This window comes from Trifolium pratense, linkage group LG2, assembly GCF_020283565.1.
Source record: "Trifolium pratense cultivar HEN17-A07 linkage group LG2, ARS_RC_1.1, whole genome shotgun sequence".
Lineage (NCBI taxonomy): Eukaryota > Viridiplantae > Streptophyta > Magnoliopsida > Fabales > Fabaceae > Trifolium > Trifolium pratense.
This window is the reverse complement of record NC_060060.1, coordinates 96,050-117,555: the sequence shown is the minus strand read 5'-3', so window position 1 is coordinate 117,555 and position 21,506 is coordinate 96,050. Positions and strand designations below refer to the sequence as shown.

General features: G+C 31.7%; 2 protein-coding genes across 2 annotated transcripts; one reads left to right on the top strand and one right to left on the bottom strand.

Moving 5' to 3' along the window:
• Positions 1 to 6,684: 6,684 nt before the first annotated feature.
• On the top strand, positions 6,685 to 8,430 carry LOC123907117 (UDP-glycosyltransferase 1-like). Its single transcript, XM_045957225.1, has one exon. It carries the CDS (start codon positions 6,879 to 6,881, stop codon positions 8,316 to 8,318), a length of 1,440 nt encoding a protein of 479 aa, XP_045813181.1. The 5' UTR covers positions 6,685 to 6,878; the 3' UTR covers positions 8,319 to 8,430.
• Positions 8,431 to 14,100: 5,670 nt separating this feature from the next.
• Positions 14,101 to 20,967, bottom strand: LOC123907116 (putative cell division cycle ATPase). Its single transcript, XM_045957224.1, has 15 exons — positions 20,283 to 20,967; positions 18,864 to 18,985; positions 18,664 to 18,752; positions 18,529 to 18,564; positions 18,340 to 18,433; positions 17,958 to 18,074; positions 17,782 to 17,846; positions 17,182 to 17,681; positions 17,024 to 17,096; positions 16,782 to 16,913; positions 16,114 to 16,679; positions 15,299 to 15,434; positions 15,154 to 15,222; positions 14,932 to 15,057; positions 14,101 to 14,665 (listed from the first exon to the last, which is right to left on the bottom strand). The coding sequence occupies exons 1-15, from the start codon at positions 20,498 to 20,500 to the stop codon at positions 14,552 to 14,554; spliced, it is 2,457 nt and encodes an 818-aa protein (XP_045813180.1). The 5' UTR covers positions 20,501 to 20,967; the 3' UTR covers positions 14,101 to 14,551.
• Positions 20,968 to 21,506: the final 539 nt, after the last annotated feature.

Below are 21,506 nucleotides of genomic sequence, written 5' to 3'. Positions count from 1 at the left end.
AATTTCATTATTGAGTTCATCATGGGTTTGGTTGAATTGGTTAATTGATTTGAGATGTTAGTTTTAAATTGGGTTCATTATCTTAATTTTTTAGTTTCAGTAAATTAGTGCTCTTGGGCTTTCCATCAATAGGTCTTACTAATATACAGCAGCTCCTAGAAACATACCACATAAGGTGGTTTTTAATTCTTATGTAAGCTGTATTTTAGATATTTGATATGTGCAACATTATTTTGGTACTTCTAAGTTAATTCATATTCCATTTGGTTGAAGGTATTGAATTCTGCTTGTGTGGAAAGCTATTTGTGAGCTTTGGAAGTAAGTCAGATGCTTCACTTGTGAATACTAGATTTGTTTTTAATTATGCTTTACTTGTGAACACTAAATTTGTTATCATAACTCATATAAAGTCTAGTTTTCCATTTGGGTAGTTGTACTTCAATGGCTCTCTCTTTGGATTTTGCTAATTATGTAGAGTCATTTGTTGTTCATTTGTTGAAGAATCAAGAGATGAATCAATTGTTCTTCGTTATTGATTCGATTATATTTTTATCATAGCTAAAATCAAAATCATTATTTGCTTTTAGATCTTTTGACAAAGGACTATATAACTCCGATCAGAAGTTCACCGTCGCCTCTTACAGCACCACTGGAGTGGTAAGTTCTTTAAGTTTGCATTAATCAATATTATATTCGTATATGTATAATATATGTATATGTATATGTACACATGTTAATTTTGCATTATTAGAATGACATATGTTTTGACAAAGGCACATAGTTCATCTCATAATTATCATTCACTTGTTATCAGCTAATTTATTTGACTGCATATAATTAGGAAAGTGATCAAATATACAAGGAGCTAGGATTTGCGGACAGAATCACACTCATATAGCAGTGGAAAATAATGTTTGTGTACTGTCATTGGTAAAACTTTTCAATTTTTCTTCATTCCCTCATATTTTAATGATTTATATTCTTATTTCATCTCGGTTCTATTCTCTGTTCTACTTGGTTGAGTGTGTTGCTTGTTTAGATATCTTGTAAGATTCATAATTGATTAAGTGCTAGTCTACTATGTTGGAATTCTTGGTCATAGAAACAAAGCATCACTACTAATGTATGCTTTTTGTTTTATGTGTTGTTTTTTCTCTAGCTCTTTTCCTGTGTATTTGTTTCTGGTTTTCTGTTTTTTTAGGTGCAGGCTTATGGCGTTTTTCCCTTAGTGTATCCATCTGTTTGGGATTATTGCTGCTACTGGTGCTAGTTTAATTTTTGCTTTGACACTTTATTGGTGTTTTGTTGTAGCTAGCTGGGTGTTTTTAAGTTCTTTCTTCTAGTGTTTTGTAGTCCTTTAATGTTTCTTTGGTTGGGCTTTGGTCTTGTAATGGTAACGTTTTAGTACACCTTGTATTCTTAGGTCAAGACTTCTCATCTCTAGGTAAAAAGTTATTGTGGTCAAGACTTTGAAGATCTTGTTCACAAATGTTTCTTGTTTCTCAATTATTTCATTATGGCTACTATCTTTGAGATGTCATGCATGGGATGATATCCCGTAATCGTAACAAATGTCTATCTAGCATGATGGGAATGCAGGTACTGGATGCAATTGAGTTAATGCCATTTTATTTTATAAGATAGTATTAATTTATTTTGAATGATCTTATTTTTGCAATTTAACTTTTTGTGTTGGATTTGTTGTTTTGTAAGTTTCTTTGTACCAGGTGCAAGACTGTAAAAAAACAGGTTGGAAAACGATTTTTTTTTATTTTCTTTTCAATTTAGCGTCGGATAGACCGACTCTAGGGAAAATGTTGACTTTACAAACTTTGACTTTAGAGTCGGAAGGGCCGAAGCCATATGATTTTGTTGACTTTTTTGAGATTCACATATAAAGCGTCGGCCAGCAATAGAGTCGGGGTTAGAATCGGCTCCACCGACTCTAAAGTAGAGTCGGATGGCCTAAGTCCGACGCTACAGTTTAGCTTCGCGCCTTTTAGACTCAGCCTCGACACCGACGCTAATCCGACTCTAAATGCATGTCAGCGTCGGTTTTTGACCCTTTAGCGTCGGTTTATGGCCGACTCTAAATCCTGCTTTTCTAGTAGTGTTCGTTATGAAAATGCAAAGGAAAACTGAAAATGGAAGAGAAAACTATTGGACATATTTGGAACTTGATTTGGAACTATTCACACATATGAGCTTTTCAAGTGAGGTTTTGTACTTTGTCAACGAAAAAAGTGAGGTTTGGTAACTACTACGAATACTATTGCGTTCTTTTCCAAAGGCCTCTGTTTCCAACGCATGATATGGCGGATGCAGATTATGTGCAGTCAAAAATCATGACTGCATGCAGTCAGCAAGATATGGACTGTCCGATTGAAATCAGACGGTTCAGGTTTTAAAGTCAGATTTTTTATTATTTTAAAAAATAAAACTGCATAAGATCTGTGCCGTTCAATTTTGATCGTACGGTTGGAAATTACTGACTGCAGCCTGACTGCATGGTTCCTGAATTCATGGAATCCAATTCCATGATATGGCACATGTTGTGAAAGAATATAAGCTGGCTGTTCATGCTAACAAAATTGCTAGTGAAGTTCAGTATGACACTATTTGGATAAACTGGAAAGCGCCACCATATGGGTGGGTAAAGATGAATTCATATGGGTTGTGCAAGGATAATGGAATAGCTGGTTGTGGTGGTCTTATAAGAGGGTGCAATGGAGAATGGTTTGGTGGTTATGCAAAGAATATTGGAAAGTGTAGCGCGTATGTGGCGGAGTTTTGGGGAGTGTTAGAAGGATTGAAGCTTGCTGGAAGGTTGGGGTTTCAAGCTATTGAAGTCAACGTGGACTCTCACTTGGTGGCTAATATTATTAATAGTAACAAAGAAGGCATCTTTATGGGTAGAGCGTTGGTGAGTAAGATTCACACTTTCATTGATTTGGATTGGAATTTAGTGGTGAGACATTCATATCGTGAAGCTAACCAGTGTGCTGATGCGTTAGTCAATCTTGATTGCTCTTTGGATTCAGATATTTGTTTTTATGAGTCGTGTCCGACTCAATTCAATCATCTGTTGCATGCAGATACTATGGGAATGTCTATTCCTCGTGTAATTCCGTTGTAGTTTCTTTTCTTTGGGCTTTTGCACTCTATGTAATAAAAAAATAGCAACTTTCTTAATATGCGTGAAACAAGAGAAATTTGCCTATAAATAAGGCCGGAGGGAGCATTTTACTAATAAAAATAATTAATTCAGTTGGTAAGGGACATCACATATTATATGCAGCTGGTACGAAATTTCACTTATCCACCTTATTAAGGGTAAAATTTCTAGCTACTAGGCTATCCGACCAAAATACATATAATAGTTTCAAAAATATTGTAAATAAACCAGGATCGTTTGATCTTGATCGGACAATCACACTGCAGCCATTTTATGACTGCATGCATGCAATCCTAGACCATAAAGCATGACACAAAAGAATGTTTGTGTAAAACATACATCCTCCACAAGGGGTTCATTGAATTCACAAATATACTGACCGCAATGCAGTCGACCACATTTAAACCGTCCGATCAAAATCGAATGGTTCTGATTTTAAAGTAAGATTTTATAATTAAAATCTTACCTTAAAATTTGAGCCGTCTGATCTTGATCAGACTGTCCAAATTTACTGACCGCATGCAGTCAACTTCACATAATCCAAATCCCCTACACCACCCAAAAACAAAATCAAATTTTCTTCTCCTATCAAGGGAACTACTTTTTCACGACACATTGTTTTTTTTTGCACTTTAGTACTTACTATTATTTTACAACAATGGGAGGAGACCATTTCACACTCATTATTTCTTACCGAGAGACTTTATTTCGTAAAGGTATTATCACGAATAATCATGAGAGAAGTTGCGTATTTTGCTTTAAAGAGGTAGATGACATACAACATATTTTTTTCACTTGCTGCATTACTTCACAAATTTGGCAGAAAATATTTGTTTGGTTGGACACTAATGTCATCCCTTTTGAGGACGTTACAAGTCATTTCTCTTTGTTTTGTGAATTAGCAAAAGACAATCATAACAAGCGAATTCGTCATATAATTTGGTTGGCAACGACGTGGAGTATTTGACGTACGCATAATAACATTATTTTTAGAGGAGATTGTGTCAAAATATCATCTTTGGTGGAGCAAATTGTTTATTTTTCTTGGTTTTGGTTTATAGGCCGAACACGGAACAATGTTACTTTAGCTTTCTTTGAATGGCGTAATAATTCTTTAGATTGTTTTCAACGCATCTAAAGTGATCTATTCTGAATTGTAAGGGTTGAGTACCCCTTGTACTCCTTATAATTCATTTTTTTGCTTATTAAAAATAAAAAAAACACTCATTATTTCTTTTGCAGCTGCCAATTTCCATTTTCATACACTGTTGTTACAGCAGTTTTACAATTGCATTGCAATTGTTTTAAGGGTCATGCACTCATGCAAACTAGTTTCTCTAAGCATTAGTTAAGAAAATTTTAAAAATAAATTTTGCATTGAAAAAATATTATTTATATTTTTAAAATACATTAAACAATTTCCAAGAATCTTTTTTCCAATTAGTTCCTTAACTAGTTAGTACCTCAAAGATATTGGTTAGCACATCGGCTCAAGCCCATTACACGGTAACTCTTCTTCTTTCTTTCTTTCTGATTATTTTCCCATCTCATTTTTTTTCTTCATTTTTTATTAATTTATACAACATTTCTATTTGTGGATGGACCCACACAATACTCACTACAAGAAAACACTTAATTATTGATGGTTTTTGGCCCTCGTAAACTAGTAAAAGCCGTCAGTAAATAAAGAAAATGGACTATTATTACTGACGGCCTACATCCGTCATAAAAATGATTTCCAGTAAATTTACCGATGGCCAAAAGCGCCAAAAAGTATGAGACGGAATTTACCGACGGCCTTGATCGCCACTAATTAAGTAATTTTTATTAAAATTAAAATTATTATATTTATTAATTTATAAACAAAATTATTCATATTCTTAAAAAAAAAACAGAATTATTCATATTCATTAATTTTTTTAAATAAAGTTCATTAATTAATTCTCCAATCTCCTCTCCAACAATCCATGTGCAATGACAAAAAGATCGTCACTAAATTACATGTCCCTTTAAAAAAATATTTTTTAATGTTTTGACGGATTTTTTCTTACTTATTGACGGCTTAGACCATCAAAAACTTAATGGGGGCTAAAACCGTCAGTAAGTAAATAGTAAATCAGTCAAAAAATCAATGTATTCTTGTAGTGACTATAGACATTCACGACATCCAAGTCGATATAAATTTAGCTCATTACAAGAATTTTTTTTTTATCGGCAAAAGATGACTCTATAAATAAGAATTAATTAATGTCAGATTCACATCTAAAAGTAATGGCAACTATAAAATATTAGCATTAATAATCAGTACGTGAATTTAATTAGCATTAATGTTTTTTTAAGAAGGTTAATTAGCATTAATCAGAGTTGGGATCCTCTCCATTTGTTAATGCTAATTTTTGAATGAATAGTTCAACATCCTAATGAGTCTTATTTATAGACTCATTAGCGCGTGCCATATTATCTGCAGTTTTACCTACGAAGGTATTAACTGGGAATCAGAATCACAGGAAATAGGCAGATGTCTAGTAGGGAAAAGAAAAACACTTTTAGTTAACCATTTTAAAAATCACCGCTTAAATGTACTTTTTTTGTTCAAATTAAAGTTTTAGTCGACCATTTTAAAATTGAAGATTTAGTCAACCATTTTAAAAATCTCTTTGTTTTTTCTTTTCAAAAATAGAGAAAAAACACTAATTTTAAACAAACTGTTAAAACAAAACTTTCTGATAAATGGGGCATATAATATAGATAGAGATGACAAAAATATTCATACGCACGGATATCTGTGAATATAATCCGCCGCGGATATGGGGTGGATAACTTAACGGATATCCACGGATGAAATAAATTGATATTTAAACTATCTGTTGCATAATGGATACCGATGTGGGTTTAATGGTATATCCACGCCCACGGATATCCGTACCCCTCAATAAATAAGAAAATTACTTAAATATCCTTAATTATTAAATATAAAATATAAAATATTTAAATATAAAATATAGGTTTTTATATTCCCCATAACTTTGTGATGAACATTATTTTATTTAGAGATGTATGTATATTATGTTTTTAAAGAGAAATGTATGGATATTATATTAAGTTTTGGTAAAAAGAAGAAAAATGAATGTTGTGACTTCTTTATTATTTTATTCTTCTAATAAAATTCACTTTAAAATAAAACAGCAATAACACACTATAATAAAATATATATACTTCTAGATCTTGAATATAAATAATGCCATTAAAAACAAAAGAAACGTTGTTGAATATAAATGATATATTATAGTTGTTGCATAGTGCTGGACAAACTTAGCACCGGCACTATAAAATATGACAATCAACGCATTGAGTTCATATAGTTATAATTACTTTATTTTAGAATGAATTATCCAAATAATTCGACTTTAATTTTTTATGAAAACTATTTTATTAGATTTTACTAATTTTATTGTTGAATTTGGAATTATCAAGCCTATTTCTCCTAAAAATTAGTGGATTAATAAAAACAAAAATGAAGAAATTTAATAAAAAAGAAATGCAAATTGGGGGCAATTTGCAAAGGTATATCAATCAATCACATTTTAATAATATGACACATATAGGACACAAAAAGTATCTATAAAAACACTCACTCCCATGCTTAGAAATCACAAGACTCATAAGAAAAAAAAATAGATTCTACCTAATCTTTTTCTCAAGCATGAAGGACACCATAGTTCTTTACCCAGCTTTTGGAAGTGGACACTTAATGTCCATGGTTGAGTTAGGAAAACTTATACTAACTCACAACCCTTCATTTTCCATAAAAATTCTAATCCTCACACCACCAAACAAAAATAATATCAATGATTCCACATGTCAATACATATCCTCTATCTCTTCAAAATTTCCCACAATCAATTTCCACTATATACCTTCAATTTCATTCACTTTTACTCTCCCACCTCATTTACAAACCCTTGAACTTTCCCCTCGTAGTAACCACCATGTTCAACATATTATTCAATCAATAGCCAAAACTTCAAATCTCAAAGCTATTATCTTAGATTTCCTCAACTATAGTGCTACACAAGTTACCTACAATCTTGAAATCCCAACTTACTTTTACTATACCTCAGGAGCTTCTCTTCTATCACTTTTCCTTAACTTTCCAACTTTTCACAAAAACGCGACAATAGCCGTTAAGGACTATAGCATCCACACACCTATTGAACTTCCCGGGTTACCTAGGTTATCAAAAGATGATTATCCAGATGAAGGAAAGGATCCCGCGAGTCCAAGTTATCAGGTTTTGCTTCAATCGGCTAAAACTTTGAGGGAAAGTGATGGGATTATTGTAAACACTTTTGATGCTATCGAAAGAAAAGCAATTAAAGCTTTGAGAGATGGGTTATGTGTTCCCGATGGAATCACTCCTTCGATATTTTGCATTGGACCTGTGGTTTCAGTTTCAGCCTCGTCCGAAAAAGATGAAAATGGTTGCCTAAGTTGGCTTGACTCGCAGCCAAGTCAAAGCGTCGTGTTTTTGAGTTTCGGAAGTATGGGGAGATTTTCTAAAGCTCAATTGCATGAGATGGCTATTGGATTGGAGAAAAGTGAACAAAGATTCTTGTGGGTTGTTAGAGGCGACTTGAAGTTAGATGATGTGAGTTTGGAGGAGTTGTTGCCAGAAGGGTTTTTAGAAAGGACAAAGCAGAAGGGACTTGTTGTGAGGAATTGGGCTTCACAGGGTGCAATACTAAGACATGACTCGATTGGTGGTTTTGTAACTCATTGTGGATGGAATTCGGTGTTGGAAGCTGTATGCGAAGGAGTTCCAATGATTACGTGGCCACTTTATGCAGAGCAGAAGTTGAATAGAGTGATTTTAGTACAAGAAAAGAAAATAGCATTAGAATTGAACGAGTCAAAAAATGGATTTGTGAGTGGGATTGAATTAGGGGAGCGAGTTAAGGAGTTAATGGAAGGAGAAAAAGGGAAGGAGATTAGAGATACGATTTTGAAGATGAAAAAAAGTGCTAAAGAGGCAAGAGGAGGAGGTGGATCTTCTCTTGTTGACTTGAAAATGTTAGGAGATTCATGGAGGGAGCATGCTTCATGGAATAGTTTATCTCCAAATTCCCCATTTCTTTTTGCTTGAAAGTATGGAACTACTACTAGTTAAATGGAATAAGCTTAGAAAAGTGAATTTCTAAGCACAAATTTAGTGTGTCATTGATTATGTTGTTGATAATATACGTAGTGATTTTGAATGATGAATCTAATAAAAATAAGGAGAATGTTAACTTGTGCCCTTAAGGCACATGTTAAGGAAACAAAAATAGAAATTATTAAATGTTAATTTGTGCATTTTGACTTTTGTAGCATTAAATTTCTTGTATCATTAAATATTGAATTTCTATTTTAGTATATCTTAACATGTGCCCTTAGGGCACATGTTAACATGACCCTAAAAATAAATAAATATGAAGAGACAAAAACATTTGATCTTAACTTCACGTTACATTATATTCTGAAGATAAAATTAACCTCGAAAACATCCAAATATATAATTATAATTATAGTATATATATTTAGAATCACTTTTCTTAATTTCTAACAAAAGTAGATCTAACTATGGGTTTATAATGATTATGGAGACTTGTGTACTAAAATCATATATTGGGTGTACCTCATTAGATTATAGTATTCATCATGGATCGAAGTTAAATTGTACCCCGTTATTTATTAATCATATAGATTTTATGTCTCCACAAAATATATAAGATTTAATTTGTATATATAAATAAACCTTTAAAGAGTTTCTAGCTTAACCAATTTTATAAACCTTAAAGGAGATGAACTCAAATGCAACTTGAATAGTTAATTAAATAATATATCTTCAAATGCAACTTGAATAGTAGTTTATAATATCAAAGTCATGATTAATAAAAAAAAAATTTAAACACACTATTTAAATGCATACACTTTTGTCAACAAAAATATGTAATATATATTTATTTCAAAATTATATATATTTAATTATTTTCCTTTTTGGCATTTTTTCAAGTGTGTATTTAAATAAGAGTCTTGTTAACTTGTACTCTAATCTGACATTAGTTAAGAAAACAAAAAGATACATTTTATATTGGATTTTTTTATATTATATTTTAACATTATTGATTGACTATACAAATATTAAAATACCTTTATTACGTACATTTAGTTTTCTAAACTAGTGTCTCTTTCTCTTTCAAAATAATATGTTCAATGATCAATCATGAATTCTTCTTTTTAAGTCTTAGTCACTTTGAATAATATTTTCATCTCCATGATTGATACTGTTTTTGTTTTATTACAATTAATTAATTGAAAGTTGCTTTTGTGGTTTAAGTAACTATGAATAGTGTTTTAGTTAAAAAAAAAAATACTCCCTCTGTAATTATAAGAAAGAAAATGCTATTTATTGTCTCAAATTATAATTAGAAAAGACAAATTTTTATCATTTTTACTTATTCTTATAAAATTAAATATAAATTATATTTAATTTTTTCTCTCTATTCTGTTTTCCATAACCAATGAATAATAAAAAAAATTATATCTTTTCATGAAATTTATTTAAAAAAATATAAAAAATCATACTTCAAATTATTATATTTTACTTTTCTTAATATATATATGTGAATTTCTTTTACTTATAATTTGTAACGCATGAATTATTATTTTTATAATATAATATAAGCAAATGGTAACATGATCCTTAGGGCAGATATTAATGACCTTAATAAAAAAAATATTCATATTGAAAATCTTGAATTCAATTTTTAATGATCAAACTGTTGTATTTTTTAATACAAATTTTATTTTATTTTTTTACATAACTAGTAGTGCCCGAAGTACACTAATAGTATATTTCCTGTTTGTCTCGAAACATGTGATTTTGGGTGGCATGCATGCAATGCATGAAACAAAAAAAAAAGGGCCAGTTGCCTTTGAGGGATAGAACAAAATTGTTGTTATGTATATCAAAATTTTCTCAAAAAGAATCTTAATTATTGATGTGCTCAAGGGGTGGAAAATGGGTGCTGTGGACCAAAACGTCCAACCCGCTTGGTGGTAGAGTCAAAAAAATTAATAAAGTTTGGGCAAAATTTCAGTTTAATAATGAAAACTTTTAGTTTTGAATAAAAAATTTTAATTTTATCTTAAACTAATTCTTAAAAATTTTAGTTTTGCTTTAAATTAATCTCTATCAATTAATCCCTAAATTTTTCATACATATGTTCGGGTCGATTGGATTTACGGGTTCAAGGATGGATTTGTAAGGGCTACATCCCAAACAAAGAACAACAATTTCAAAACATAGCAAGTGAAATAAAAAATAAAACTAAAAAAGAACTTAGAAGTAGAACCAGAGTACAAAAACTAAAAATATTAAATCAACTAACTCAGATTTGTAGACAACACAAAAAATAAAACATAAACATGAACTAAATTGAAGGAAAAAGAAAAATGAAAACTTAAATCAGAAAAACTATAATAAAGATGAAGAAAACAAGTTGACATTTGAGAAGAAAAAGAAAATGATGAAGAAGAGAAAAGAAGAGTAGGAAGTGGCAATTTCTCCTTTCTTAATTGTTTTTGTCTTATTTGGTTGCTAGATAAAACCAGAAAGACTGTGTGTTTTGAAGAAGAAAAGAAGAAGAGAGATTTTTTTAGAGTTAAATGTGTTTTTGGTCCCTATAGTTTTTCAGAATTTTCATTTTAGTTCCTGAATATTTTTTTCACACTTTTTAGTCTTGTAGTTTTTTCCGTCAATGTTTTTAGTCCTTACTTTTCATTCAACTCGTATATACTTTCACATTTTTGAATGATTTTTTTATTCATGTTTATAATATTATAAAAATTTCTCCGATAAAAATTTAGAACTTTTTAATATAAGATGAATTTTTATGTTCAGAAAACAAAAAAAAAATCATATTTAAGTCATCTCTTGTTAAAAAAATTAAACTTTGTAACAGAAACTCATATAATGTACTAAAGATGACCACAAAAAAAATAAAAATTAAAATGGTATGCCGTAGTTGAATGAAAAGTATGGACTAAATACATTGACGAAAAAAACTTCAAGGAGTAAAAAGTGTGAAAAAAATCTTCAGGGATGAAAATAAAAATTCTGAAAAATTATAGGGACCAAAAATATACTTATTTTTTTTTAATTGCTTAAAGTAAGAAGAGAGATTGAATTTGTGCCGATGGATAATGGATATGCAGAATGGAAGGGATGAAAATCAAGAGACTGATTATTTTACTACTAGCTACTTTATTAATTATAATTAATTATTGTGCTGTAAAGTTACTGGTTCACTCAACCAAAACATGTTCACTCAACCGAACCCGTCCATAATTAGTCAATTGAACCTGTTTTTTTAGACCGCTGCCAAATTTCGAGTTTAACTAATTAAGTGAATTTAACTAATTAAGTGAATTTATTATGAGTTTGGTGAGATGCATGTCTCACCAGTTCTCCGCTTCATGCTCCGACATCTCTTATCTGCCAGCCACAGCCACAGCCACAGCCACAGCCAAGGTGGGTAAACATTCTCTTTAACAATCAACATCCTAATAAATGAAGACATTAGACATGTCTCATGTGATAATAATAATTGAAACACGCTTTGTTTTATGTTTTTCTTCTAGAAGCAAAACTGCTTCACTCAAAATAGTGAAAACCCTCTTGTACATATTGTGGGTGGTGTGCTTTTATTATTTAATCAAATTTTGCTTCTTTAAAAAACAAAGAGAACATCTAGAAGCTAGTTTTTTTTTTTTTTAAATAAAGAGATTCTATAATATACTAAATATAACCATGGGTTTTGTAAAAAAAATAAAAAATCTGATTGTCAAAAAAATTTAAAATTTTTAAATATCAAAATATAAAAAATCATATTTATTAATTTGTGACGGAAAATTGTTTGGGACCGAAACTTGCTGTTTTTTTTATAGACTCAAAATAAAATTTAAAATATTTATAGAGATCAGAAATTTATTAATAGTCAATGTAAAAATAAATATAAAAATAGACAATTATAATTGTAATAATCAAAAAATAAATTATAATTGTGATGATGTAGAAAAAATAAGTAGTGATGTGGCCAAATATGGGGCAAGTAAGTGCAAATTTGGAACTTCATTTTGGAATTGGAACTTCATTAGTATCTTCTTTTCTTTTCTTTTTTCATCTCTAGTATTCAGCCCCTAACGGCCTAATTTAGTTCGAATGTCAGTTCTAACATCAAATGGTTCCAACCTCATTTGATCGCAGTTGCGAAGGATCAAATTGTGATCTTTCCTACCAAATTCAGCGTCAATCATTACTGAACTAACTAACAATTGATATAATACGATTAAATATAAGATTCGAAGGATTGGTCTAAATTATAAAAATAATATTTGTCACTATATTATTCAAGTAGTGATAAAATGTCTATCTTTCATAAAATAAAATGTCCATCAGTTAGTTAGGACATGAAAGTGATACAATTAAAAATAATTGATCCCTATCCTAAGGTTTTCCTCCATTGTCCTCTTCCTTTATATAGTAGTGTTTATCTCGGTGGCACTAATTGACATTTTATCATGGCTGTTTTTACTGGGTAATTTGAACAAAAAAATACTAACCAAATACTATACAATAATATTAAGAATTAAATAAAATTTTTATCCTTAAGAAAATATAGTGAATTTCATTTTTAGTATATGTATCCATTTTTTCGTCTCTAATACATAACTACATCTTCTATTCTTCTTGATCCCTAAACAAGGAACTAAAAATATATTGCAAATATATAACTACATCTTCTTGGTCCCTAAACAAGGAACTAAAAATATATTGTTAGTATTTTGCAGAACTAAAAAGTGGATACTGAGTCTAAAAATAAAATTCGATATATCTATAGGACTAAAAACTATGTTATTTTAATAATATATCAAAATGGGTCACAAAATTTCAGGGTTGAAAGCATAAAATTTTATTATGAATTTTACTTTTCGCACCCCCGAGAGACATGCACACTTCCAAGACTGCCCCTCTCATATAGTAACGCGAGTGTGTAAAATGACGAAAACTACTAAAACATTGTTCACTGATTGAATAGCAAGTGTACTCATTTGCCTCCTAGGAAGCGAACTGGTCGGCACCAGAAAAACCAGCCCCTCATGCAGTCAAAGGAGAATGACACATGGCCAAACGTGATTGGCCACAAGTTTCTTGAAAAGGTTTCTTGAATGTATTGGAATTACAATGAACAATCCTCAGGTGAAAACAAAAAAATTACTAAGATTAACGACCAATTACTTAGTAATTTTTTTGCTTTCACTAGGACTTGAACACTAATCTTTTATCTCCTTAAACCCACTTGGGTTGGTGCATTGGTATTGGCTTGAGACCTGGGAGTGTGCTCCTCTTGAGGTCTGAAGTTCGATTCTCTCTGGTGCCAATTTGGGTGGGCTAATTGTTACACCATTTGAAAATCGCTCTTTAGACCCTTTCATTTCATATGCTCACACGGCCGAAAAAAATTCCTAAATTACATTTTATATTATGATTGGAAAAAACATTTCAAACTGTTTAAAACATATTTTCTGCTCTGTTTTGAAAGTTACACTCTGATTACATATCAGATTGTAACTTTCAAACCAAGTCAATATATATGTCATGTTGACTTGGTTATATTATTTCTAACTTGACAAATATTATGCGTGAGAAGAAAAATATTGCTCAAAGATTAGAAAATAATTTTGGACTAAAAACAAAAACAGAGATCCAAGTATATTTTCTTACTCTCATATAAATTCATGATGAAGTGACAATTTTATGCAATCCATGATAATCAACATTAAATAATTGAACCAAACTTGTAACAAAAAAAAAAAAACAAAAATAATCGAACCAAACTGTAACCACTTCACCGACACAAATCAATGTACAAAATTTTCTACTGTCTGAAAATACTGATCAATATATAATACAACAAGCTAAAAGTTTTGGTATAAATATTCCTACTTCCTAAAAAGCAATTAAATCTTCCAAAACCTCACATGACAGAATACTAATAATCTTCTAATACAAGTGGCAATTGGTTTGTAAACAATGCAAAAAAAATAATCTGAGAGAGCTCTCTCCTAAACATGAATGCATAATGATCTACACATTCTTTGGAGTATATATAAATATATGCCTTCACTTGTGTTCATTTTGAAATGATAAGATCTCTTTGCTTTAATATCTTTGAAACACTTGAAGGGCATGTTTTTTATTCAAGATCTTTGGTTAAAATATACCCTTTTGGATGAATGCGACAAATCCGAAAATGAAATTAAAATTTCACACTCTTAAAGGAAGTATGTGAGTTGTTGTTTCTTCCTTGATCCTCCTTCTCCATACAATTCATTCCATTGTTTTAGCTCGGCCATTACCGATCCTTCTGACGCAAAACTCGCAGCAACCTGCATATAAACATACATCGATAAAATAGCTCGGCCATGTATTTAGTTTCACGTATAATTTAAGATGTTTCACTCAATCATATTAGTCTCCAAGTCGAACAGTGTTTGTTCAAATTCCGCTACACTTTAGTTCTGTAACCCTATTTGACAACACTTTGCACTAAATTGTGCATGTATTGCAGAATAATTGCGGATTGTTAAATTCCGCTACACTATAGTGCAACTTGAAGATGTTAAGCGAATAATAGCGCTTTAGTTCATCCTACCTGATTCTTAGCTTGTTTCATGTCTTCCATGTTTAAAGACCTCAAGGTAATTTCTCGTTCTTCGTTATCATTATTATTTGAAGCATCATCTGAGCTGACACTTTCGGCCTCTTTTTTCTTCTTTTCCTGATATACGATGCAATTGATACTCAGTATATTTTCAGCTCATAATATATACATTGGATAGAGAGATTGATAACATAGTTATTTTTTCAAAAATACCATTTCCTTATTTCGCTCCTGCTGTATTAACTCCCTAACAGGTCGATAAGCTGCAGTGATGCACAAATTCTGTTTACAGAAAATTAGAAAATAATTTTATCACATAAGAAACAATAAAACTAATCAATTTGTCGAAAATATTTACCTTAAGATCACTTCCACTAAATCCTTCTGTCATGATTGCAAGTTCTTTGAAGTCTAAGTTTTCGTGTTTTTCCTTCGACAGAAGAGTTTTAAGGATCATTTCCCTGTTCTCAACAGATGGTAGACTAACCATGATCCTGCTCAACATTAAAAAATTGTCGAAATATCAGTCACAAATCCAAAACAGAAAATAATAATTTATCTGAAAAGTAATAGAGTGTTCATAATTGATGAGTATTATTTATGAACAGATGAAAACAACACTTTATTTTATGGTATCCACAAGAGACAGAACCTGTTGCTAAAAGATCTGTTTTCAGAAGGATCCATGTGCAAAATAAGTGTGGACACCTCAGAACAATAAACTACATAAATTAATAGATAAAATAATTGAGATTCCATGCTTCTTTCTCAATAAAAAAATTTATGGAATGTTTTTTAATTATGAATTTTCATGTTTTTTAATGGTCATCCAGTTGTCCAGTTGTTCATCGATTCCTGGTGGGAACAATTATTGGTCAGACTTTACTTATCTCGCAATCAAACTCTAGATCACTGGGCCCCCTTTCCGCCGGGAACCAGGGGGTTAACACCAAAAATAAATAAATGGGATATCAAATTTTGGTGTAACTCTATTTTCTTCGAATTTTACAGTTCATTTAAAATATTTTATTTATAATTATTTCCTACTTTACGCAATCAATGAGGAAAAAGAAATGAGACCGAAAAACTGGACAAACATGCATATTAGTGGGCGTTTGCACGCTAGTAATGAAGATGATCAAAGCCAAAAACAAGATAAAGATGTGATCCTACCTGCGCTCGAATCGTCTTATAATTGCTTCATCGAGATCGAATGGTCTGTTTGTAGCAGCAAGAACGAGAATCTGTTCATTAGGTCCTGATAATAGTCCATCCCAATGTGTCATGAATTCATTTTTAATCTTCCTCATGGCCTCGTGTTCTCCAACTCGAGTACGCTGACCGAGCATGCTGTCAACTTCATCCACAAATATAATCGTCGGAGCAACCTTAGCTGCTAGTGTGAACAAAGCTCGAACATTCTTCTCGTCTTCTCCGAACCATTTGGAAGTGATGGTGGACATTGAAACGTTGATAAAACTTGCTCCTGCCTCGTTCGCAATCGCTTTTGCTAGCATTGTTTTTCCGGTGCCGGGAGGTCCGAAAAGAAGTATGCCTCTACATGGCTTTAGAAGTCCACCTTTGAAAAGGTCAGGTCTTCTAAGGGGAAGCATTACCAGCTCTTGAAGTGATTCTTTTATCTCATCCAATGCACCGATATCTGCGAATGTAACACCTATCTCATTTGCAGGGATAACCTCTGGTCTAATTCGCTTTTCGAACTCGTTGTCAGGAACTTCCTGCAAGTATACGATTAATTAATAGCTATACAAACGATTGGTAGAGTCCGAGGTGCTGATAAGCATTATACATGCTTAGGTTTTTGAGAAAATTGATCTTACCACTTTTGCAGGCGTAGAATTTTCGCCTTCTTTTTTCGTTACAGGAATGGATGTATCATTTTTGTTTTCAGGTGCTTGGTTGTCACTCCGCACATCATTCTTCGCACCGGCAATATCTTCAACAACATTTTCCTAACAAATTTGAAATTTATAAACCAGATGGAAAAAAATTAAGAAAATAATATTTAGATTGACATGCTCCTAGGTATCCCTTGGTGCGATATAGAAATAGACAAACATACCTTATTCGAATCATTAGTTTTCAGATTTCCGCTATTCTTTCCTTCTTGGAACAGACTCAATCCCTGGGACAAACTGTCCACAATATACAAGATCAGTATAACATTAAAATCTTGTCGTAGAATCAATTTCTTGAACAGTCATAGGTGAAGATATTTACCTATTTGCCGAGATAACTAGCTTTCCGTTTCGGTATTCAGGTACTTTGGTATTCATCAAATGGTAAGAAATAGCGGATATAACAATTTCTTCAATATGATTACTAAGTATCATAGTGTCTGCATGGCATATTGAATTCAAGTCGTCGCAGTCAATGTCGTTTTCTGCAAGTACTTCAGCAATGTGGTTTCGAGTATCTTGAAACTGAATGATTTTCATGTCTTCTTCGAGTTGGCATTTCCAACTACCGAGATGAGTTTCATCTTCAGGAGCTTTGATCTGAATGTTATAAGGGAATAACCTAGCGATCCTTTCGTCTAATTCTTTGCAATCACCTTCTAAATCTAATAATATCTGGGAACCGAGTATCAATACCGAGCCTGATATTTTCTTTATCATTTTTTGTAGTAAATTAAATAACCTTGGTGATCTGAGAACAAGCTTCTCAACATCCCTTATGTATAAAATGATAGAATCGGTTCCTGAGATAGAAACCAAAACCTGCAAAAATGAAAACACCATGTTACGAATTCATTAATTGTTATATACGTTTTATTTAAATGTTTATATGATATCAAATATAGTGCTTATATGAAATCACCTTGTAAAGTGATTGCACAAAGAGCTTTTCATCAAAACACAAGCTACTTGTTCGTCTTAAAGGAGCTGAAAACATAATTCAAAGAAATTAGCATAAAAGTAAATATCAAAACCGATCTTTCGGGTGATCAAACCTAAATATGGCTAACAAGGTAACATGTAGTTCTAAATTATAACCTGGATTTATTGAACCACTTTGGGAAGAAGTGCTACTTAGATCTGACGCAGCAGAAGCATTCCTCCGAAGACACGGAGGATTATTCGAACTATCAACGGTTTGTTGACGCAGAGTTCCTTCAAACGAAATTATCAATCAACTTTAAATGAAGAAATAGTTCTACAAGTTAAGTAATATCATACTCCCTCTAGTCTCATATATAAGCAAAGGTTCCATGTTCTGGTTCATTGAATAATATGGAACATATATGGAATCTTTGCTTATATTTGATCTATAATATGGAACAGATACATCAGTTATAACCAGAACATGGAATCTTTGCTTATATATGAGACCAGAGGAAATGCTTTTGAAAAACTTCAGTGTTACTTCCTCTAGTACCTCTAGCTTCGCCGGTGGAAGACATCATTGAAAACGAACCAAATAAACCTGACATTCTCTCCACAGTCATCTCGGATATTGACCTTCTCAAAGACTACACAAAAAGATGCCAATGAGTCACAAATTTCTCACCGAGGTAACAACTAAATGTCTGCGGAATGAAGCTAATAAGTTGTGACTTAGACTTACCGGTACTTTTCTTGCACATCCAAATCTGCTCTGCAACTGTACAAGGGAAACCATGAAACACGTGAATATATATGTGTATATGTATATAAACCAGTTATAGTGAATAAAATGATAAACTATACATTAAAAATATACCTTAAGAGAGAAATCAGTAATATCTAACAATAGCAACTTCGATTCAAAGTAATGAGCTAAAGCTTTGGCAAGCATTTGCTGATAAAGTTCTTCAAAATATAAAAATAAAAAAACTAGTATTAGTAAATACAAGTTGAAAACCGGAAAAAAGAAAATAAGCATTTGTGCACGACTCTAATAAACTGTTGTAAATAATATACCTGCAGGACCAGAGAGTAAAATAGCCCTGCTTGCTGGTGAGAGATTTCTGGTGTGCTTGGAAAAGTTAAGATGTTTTAAATGAACATATGCAGCACTTGTCAACAAAACTCGAGTTCTTTCGCTGGAAATTCCATATCAAGAAAAACATAAGATAGAGTAATCATTAAAACAAAACAGAAGGAAAAAAACATGTAATTAATTTATCTATGAATCAGGAAAGGCATTAGTCGGCCGGCCACTCCTAAACCACACAGTGGCTGTCTTTTGCACTTGACTTTCTTTTTACTTCAAAGAGGTTTTACGATATCGTGAACTTAGATGCTCAATCATAGTAGCTTTTCAGAGAACAAAGTTTGATCTTTTGATTCAAGCTTGTATCAATTTTTTGAATGTAATTGCATAGATTTATACTAATCAGATAGCTTGTACCGAACCGTTAACATGAAGTAGAGAAGAAGCATAGAAAATTGCAAACTTTAACCGGCTAACCGCACTTTTTACATCTTCTATGAATAGGGTGAAGCTCTAATCTGGAATATAGTGTTATGTTTAACCAAATAAGCCATTTTTGAATCACAAAAATTACAATCTTTGGTTTTTATAAAAAGCTACCAGATTCATCCTTTTCTCCATTAAGGAAAACAACACATACTTAAAAGGAAATTTACATAGTTACATCATTCATCTCCATCAACTTTCTTGTTTCTGACCCTACATCTGCTCAAAAGGCAATAATTTCTTGTAAAACCAACCAAAGCCATGTCAACTGAAACTCTTAAGAAACAAATGATTAGACTCAAGTGGTTCACGAGCTCCAGTTAAAGATGGATCTTTCGGAAAAACCAGAGTTTGATTCCTGGCCGAAGCAATATTTGATCAGACTTTACTTATCTCCGGAGCAATATCACGAGCTCCGGTTAAAGGCGAATCTTTCGGAAAAAACCAGAGTTTAAATCCTGACGGGAGCAATATTTGACCAGACTTTACTTATCTCCTGGCCAAACTCCATATTACGAGGGTACCATTCCACGAGAAGGTTAAGGCCAAAAAAGAATGAAAATCTAAGAAATTTTGGGATTGACAAAGAAGCATAGATGAATCCAACAAACAATCAAATAATCTTGTACTTAAGAAGAATCCATCACAAAAACCCCATTTAGAAAATCTCAAAATTTATATCTGCCACGAGATACAGAACATGAAATTCACAAGTCTAACCTTAACAGATCCATGTCTCAAACATCATTAATACCCCCAAAAAAACTAACATAAATTCATCATAATTCTACTAACATAAATTCTAACAATGTTTTTTTTTTCCATGTCATTCAAAAGGGTAAAAAAAATGCCACAAAAACACAGATATATCTATAATAACATAAACTTTCATTATTAAAAATAGAAATATTAAAAATCACCTTAAGTAATAAGGAAACTCATCAAATGTAACTTTGCTATCTTTTCCATCAACCAAAAGTCTCTTAAGTTCTTCAACAATCTGCTCACCAGAAACCTCGTCGAAATCGCGATTCCCTCCAACCCATTTCTGAACAGTTTGTCCTGAACTTAATCCAAGTCCAACACCTAATCCAACCCCAACACTCAATGCTGACAAAAGAACATGTTTCTGTTCCATAACATCAAATAAAGATTGGTCCTTTAAGACCTCCCAGAAACAAAAAAACAATCTTTTCACCAAAGGGTATAAGGATTTTAATAAGAAAATGATTCTAACAAGAATTTCACAAGATTTTGTAAAAAGGGTATACAAGAAAAACACCAATAAGAACAATGAGTCCGAAGACAACGTTGGTGTCAAGGATTTTGACAAGGTAATGACTTTCTTTGTTTGTTCTCTTTGTGTTTGTCTCTCATCTATATTGCTATATATAGTAATGTTATAACTAATGGACGTTAAATAGTTATGGTTTCTTATGAACCAATTTTTGAAAAGGCAAAATGAAAAAGAAAGAAATTAAGTTTTTATTTTCTTTTATTTTTTTTCTTTTAACTTTTTTGACATGGTGGTGTGGTGGTGAGTGGTGTGACACCAAATCTGGGTTTTTCTTTTCTTAAACTCTCATCTTTTTCTCTTTCATAGTTGGAATTTTTTTTTAAAAGGTGACTAATAAGAAATAAAGATAGGACAAAACCGATCGATGGCAAGTGAGTATGTAGAAATATTTGTTGGAAGAAATCAACATTTTAAATGGATTTTAGTTATCTTGAGGGAATTAGTCTTTGCAGTTGCATGCGGATAATACTTTTGATTTACCAAAAAGAAATTTTTTGAAAAAACCACAATTTTTTTTTATTAATTCTATGATTTCTAGAAAAAGAAAGCTGATAAATTAAAGTTTAGTTGAGATGCAAGTAAAATATGGTCAAAATTTGTTTTTCCATGACTTGTATTGGGTTCTCGCAAATGATTCGTCTTAAGAAAGTTTGTTAACGAATTGAGCTTAATGTCTTGGTCATTCTTTAGTCAATTTATTTCATAAAATAAAATTATTAATAAAAGGGATAAAATAAACGTGCAAATGCTCTTGTCAATATTGGGTGTTCATTGAGATCTGGTAGTATTTTCTATGATACATGTCCGTCGCAATTAAGTAGTTTATTACTTGCTGATATGTTCGGGA

Excerpts from the sequence above, each read along its gene's own strand:
- LOC123907117 (XM_045957225.1), top strand. The coding sequence starts at position 6,879 with ATGAAGGACACCATAGTTCTTTACCCAGCTTTTGGAAGTGGACACTTA.
- LOC123907116 (XM_045957224.1), bottom strand. The coding sequence starts at position 20,500 with ATGGAACAGAAACATGTTCTTTTGTCAGCATTGAGTGTTGGGGTTGGA. Across the intron at positions 18,986-20,282 it reads GAGTTTCCTTATTACTTAAG|CGAAAGAACTCGAGTTTTGT; the intron begins GTGATTTTTAAT and ends TGGAATTTCCAG. Across the intron at positions 17,847-17,957 it reads AAGTGGTTCAATAAATCCAG|CTCCTTTAAGACGAACAAGT; the intron begins GTTATAATTTAG and ends TTATGTTTTCAG.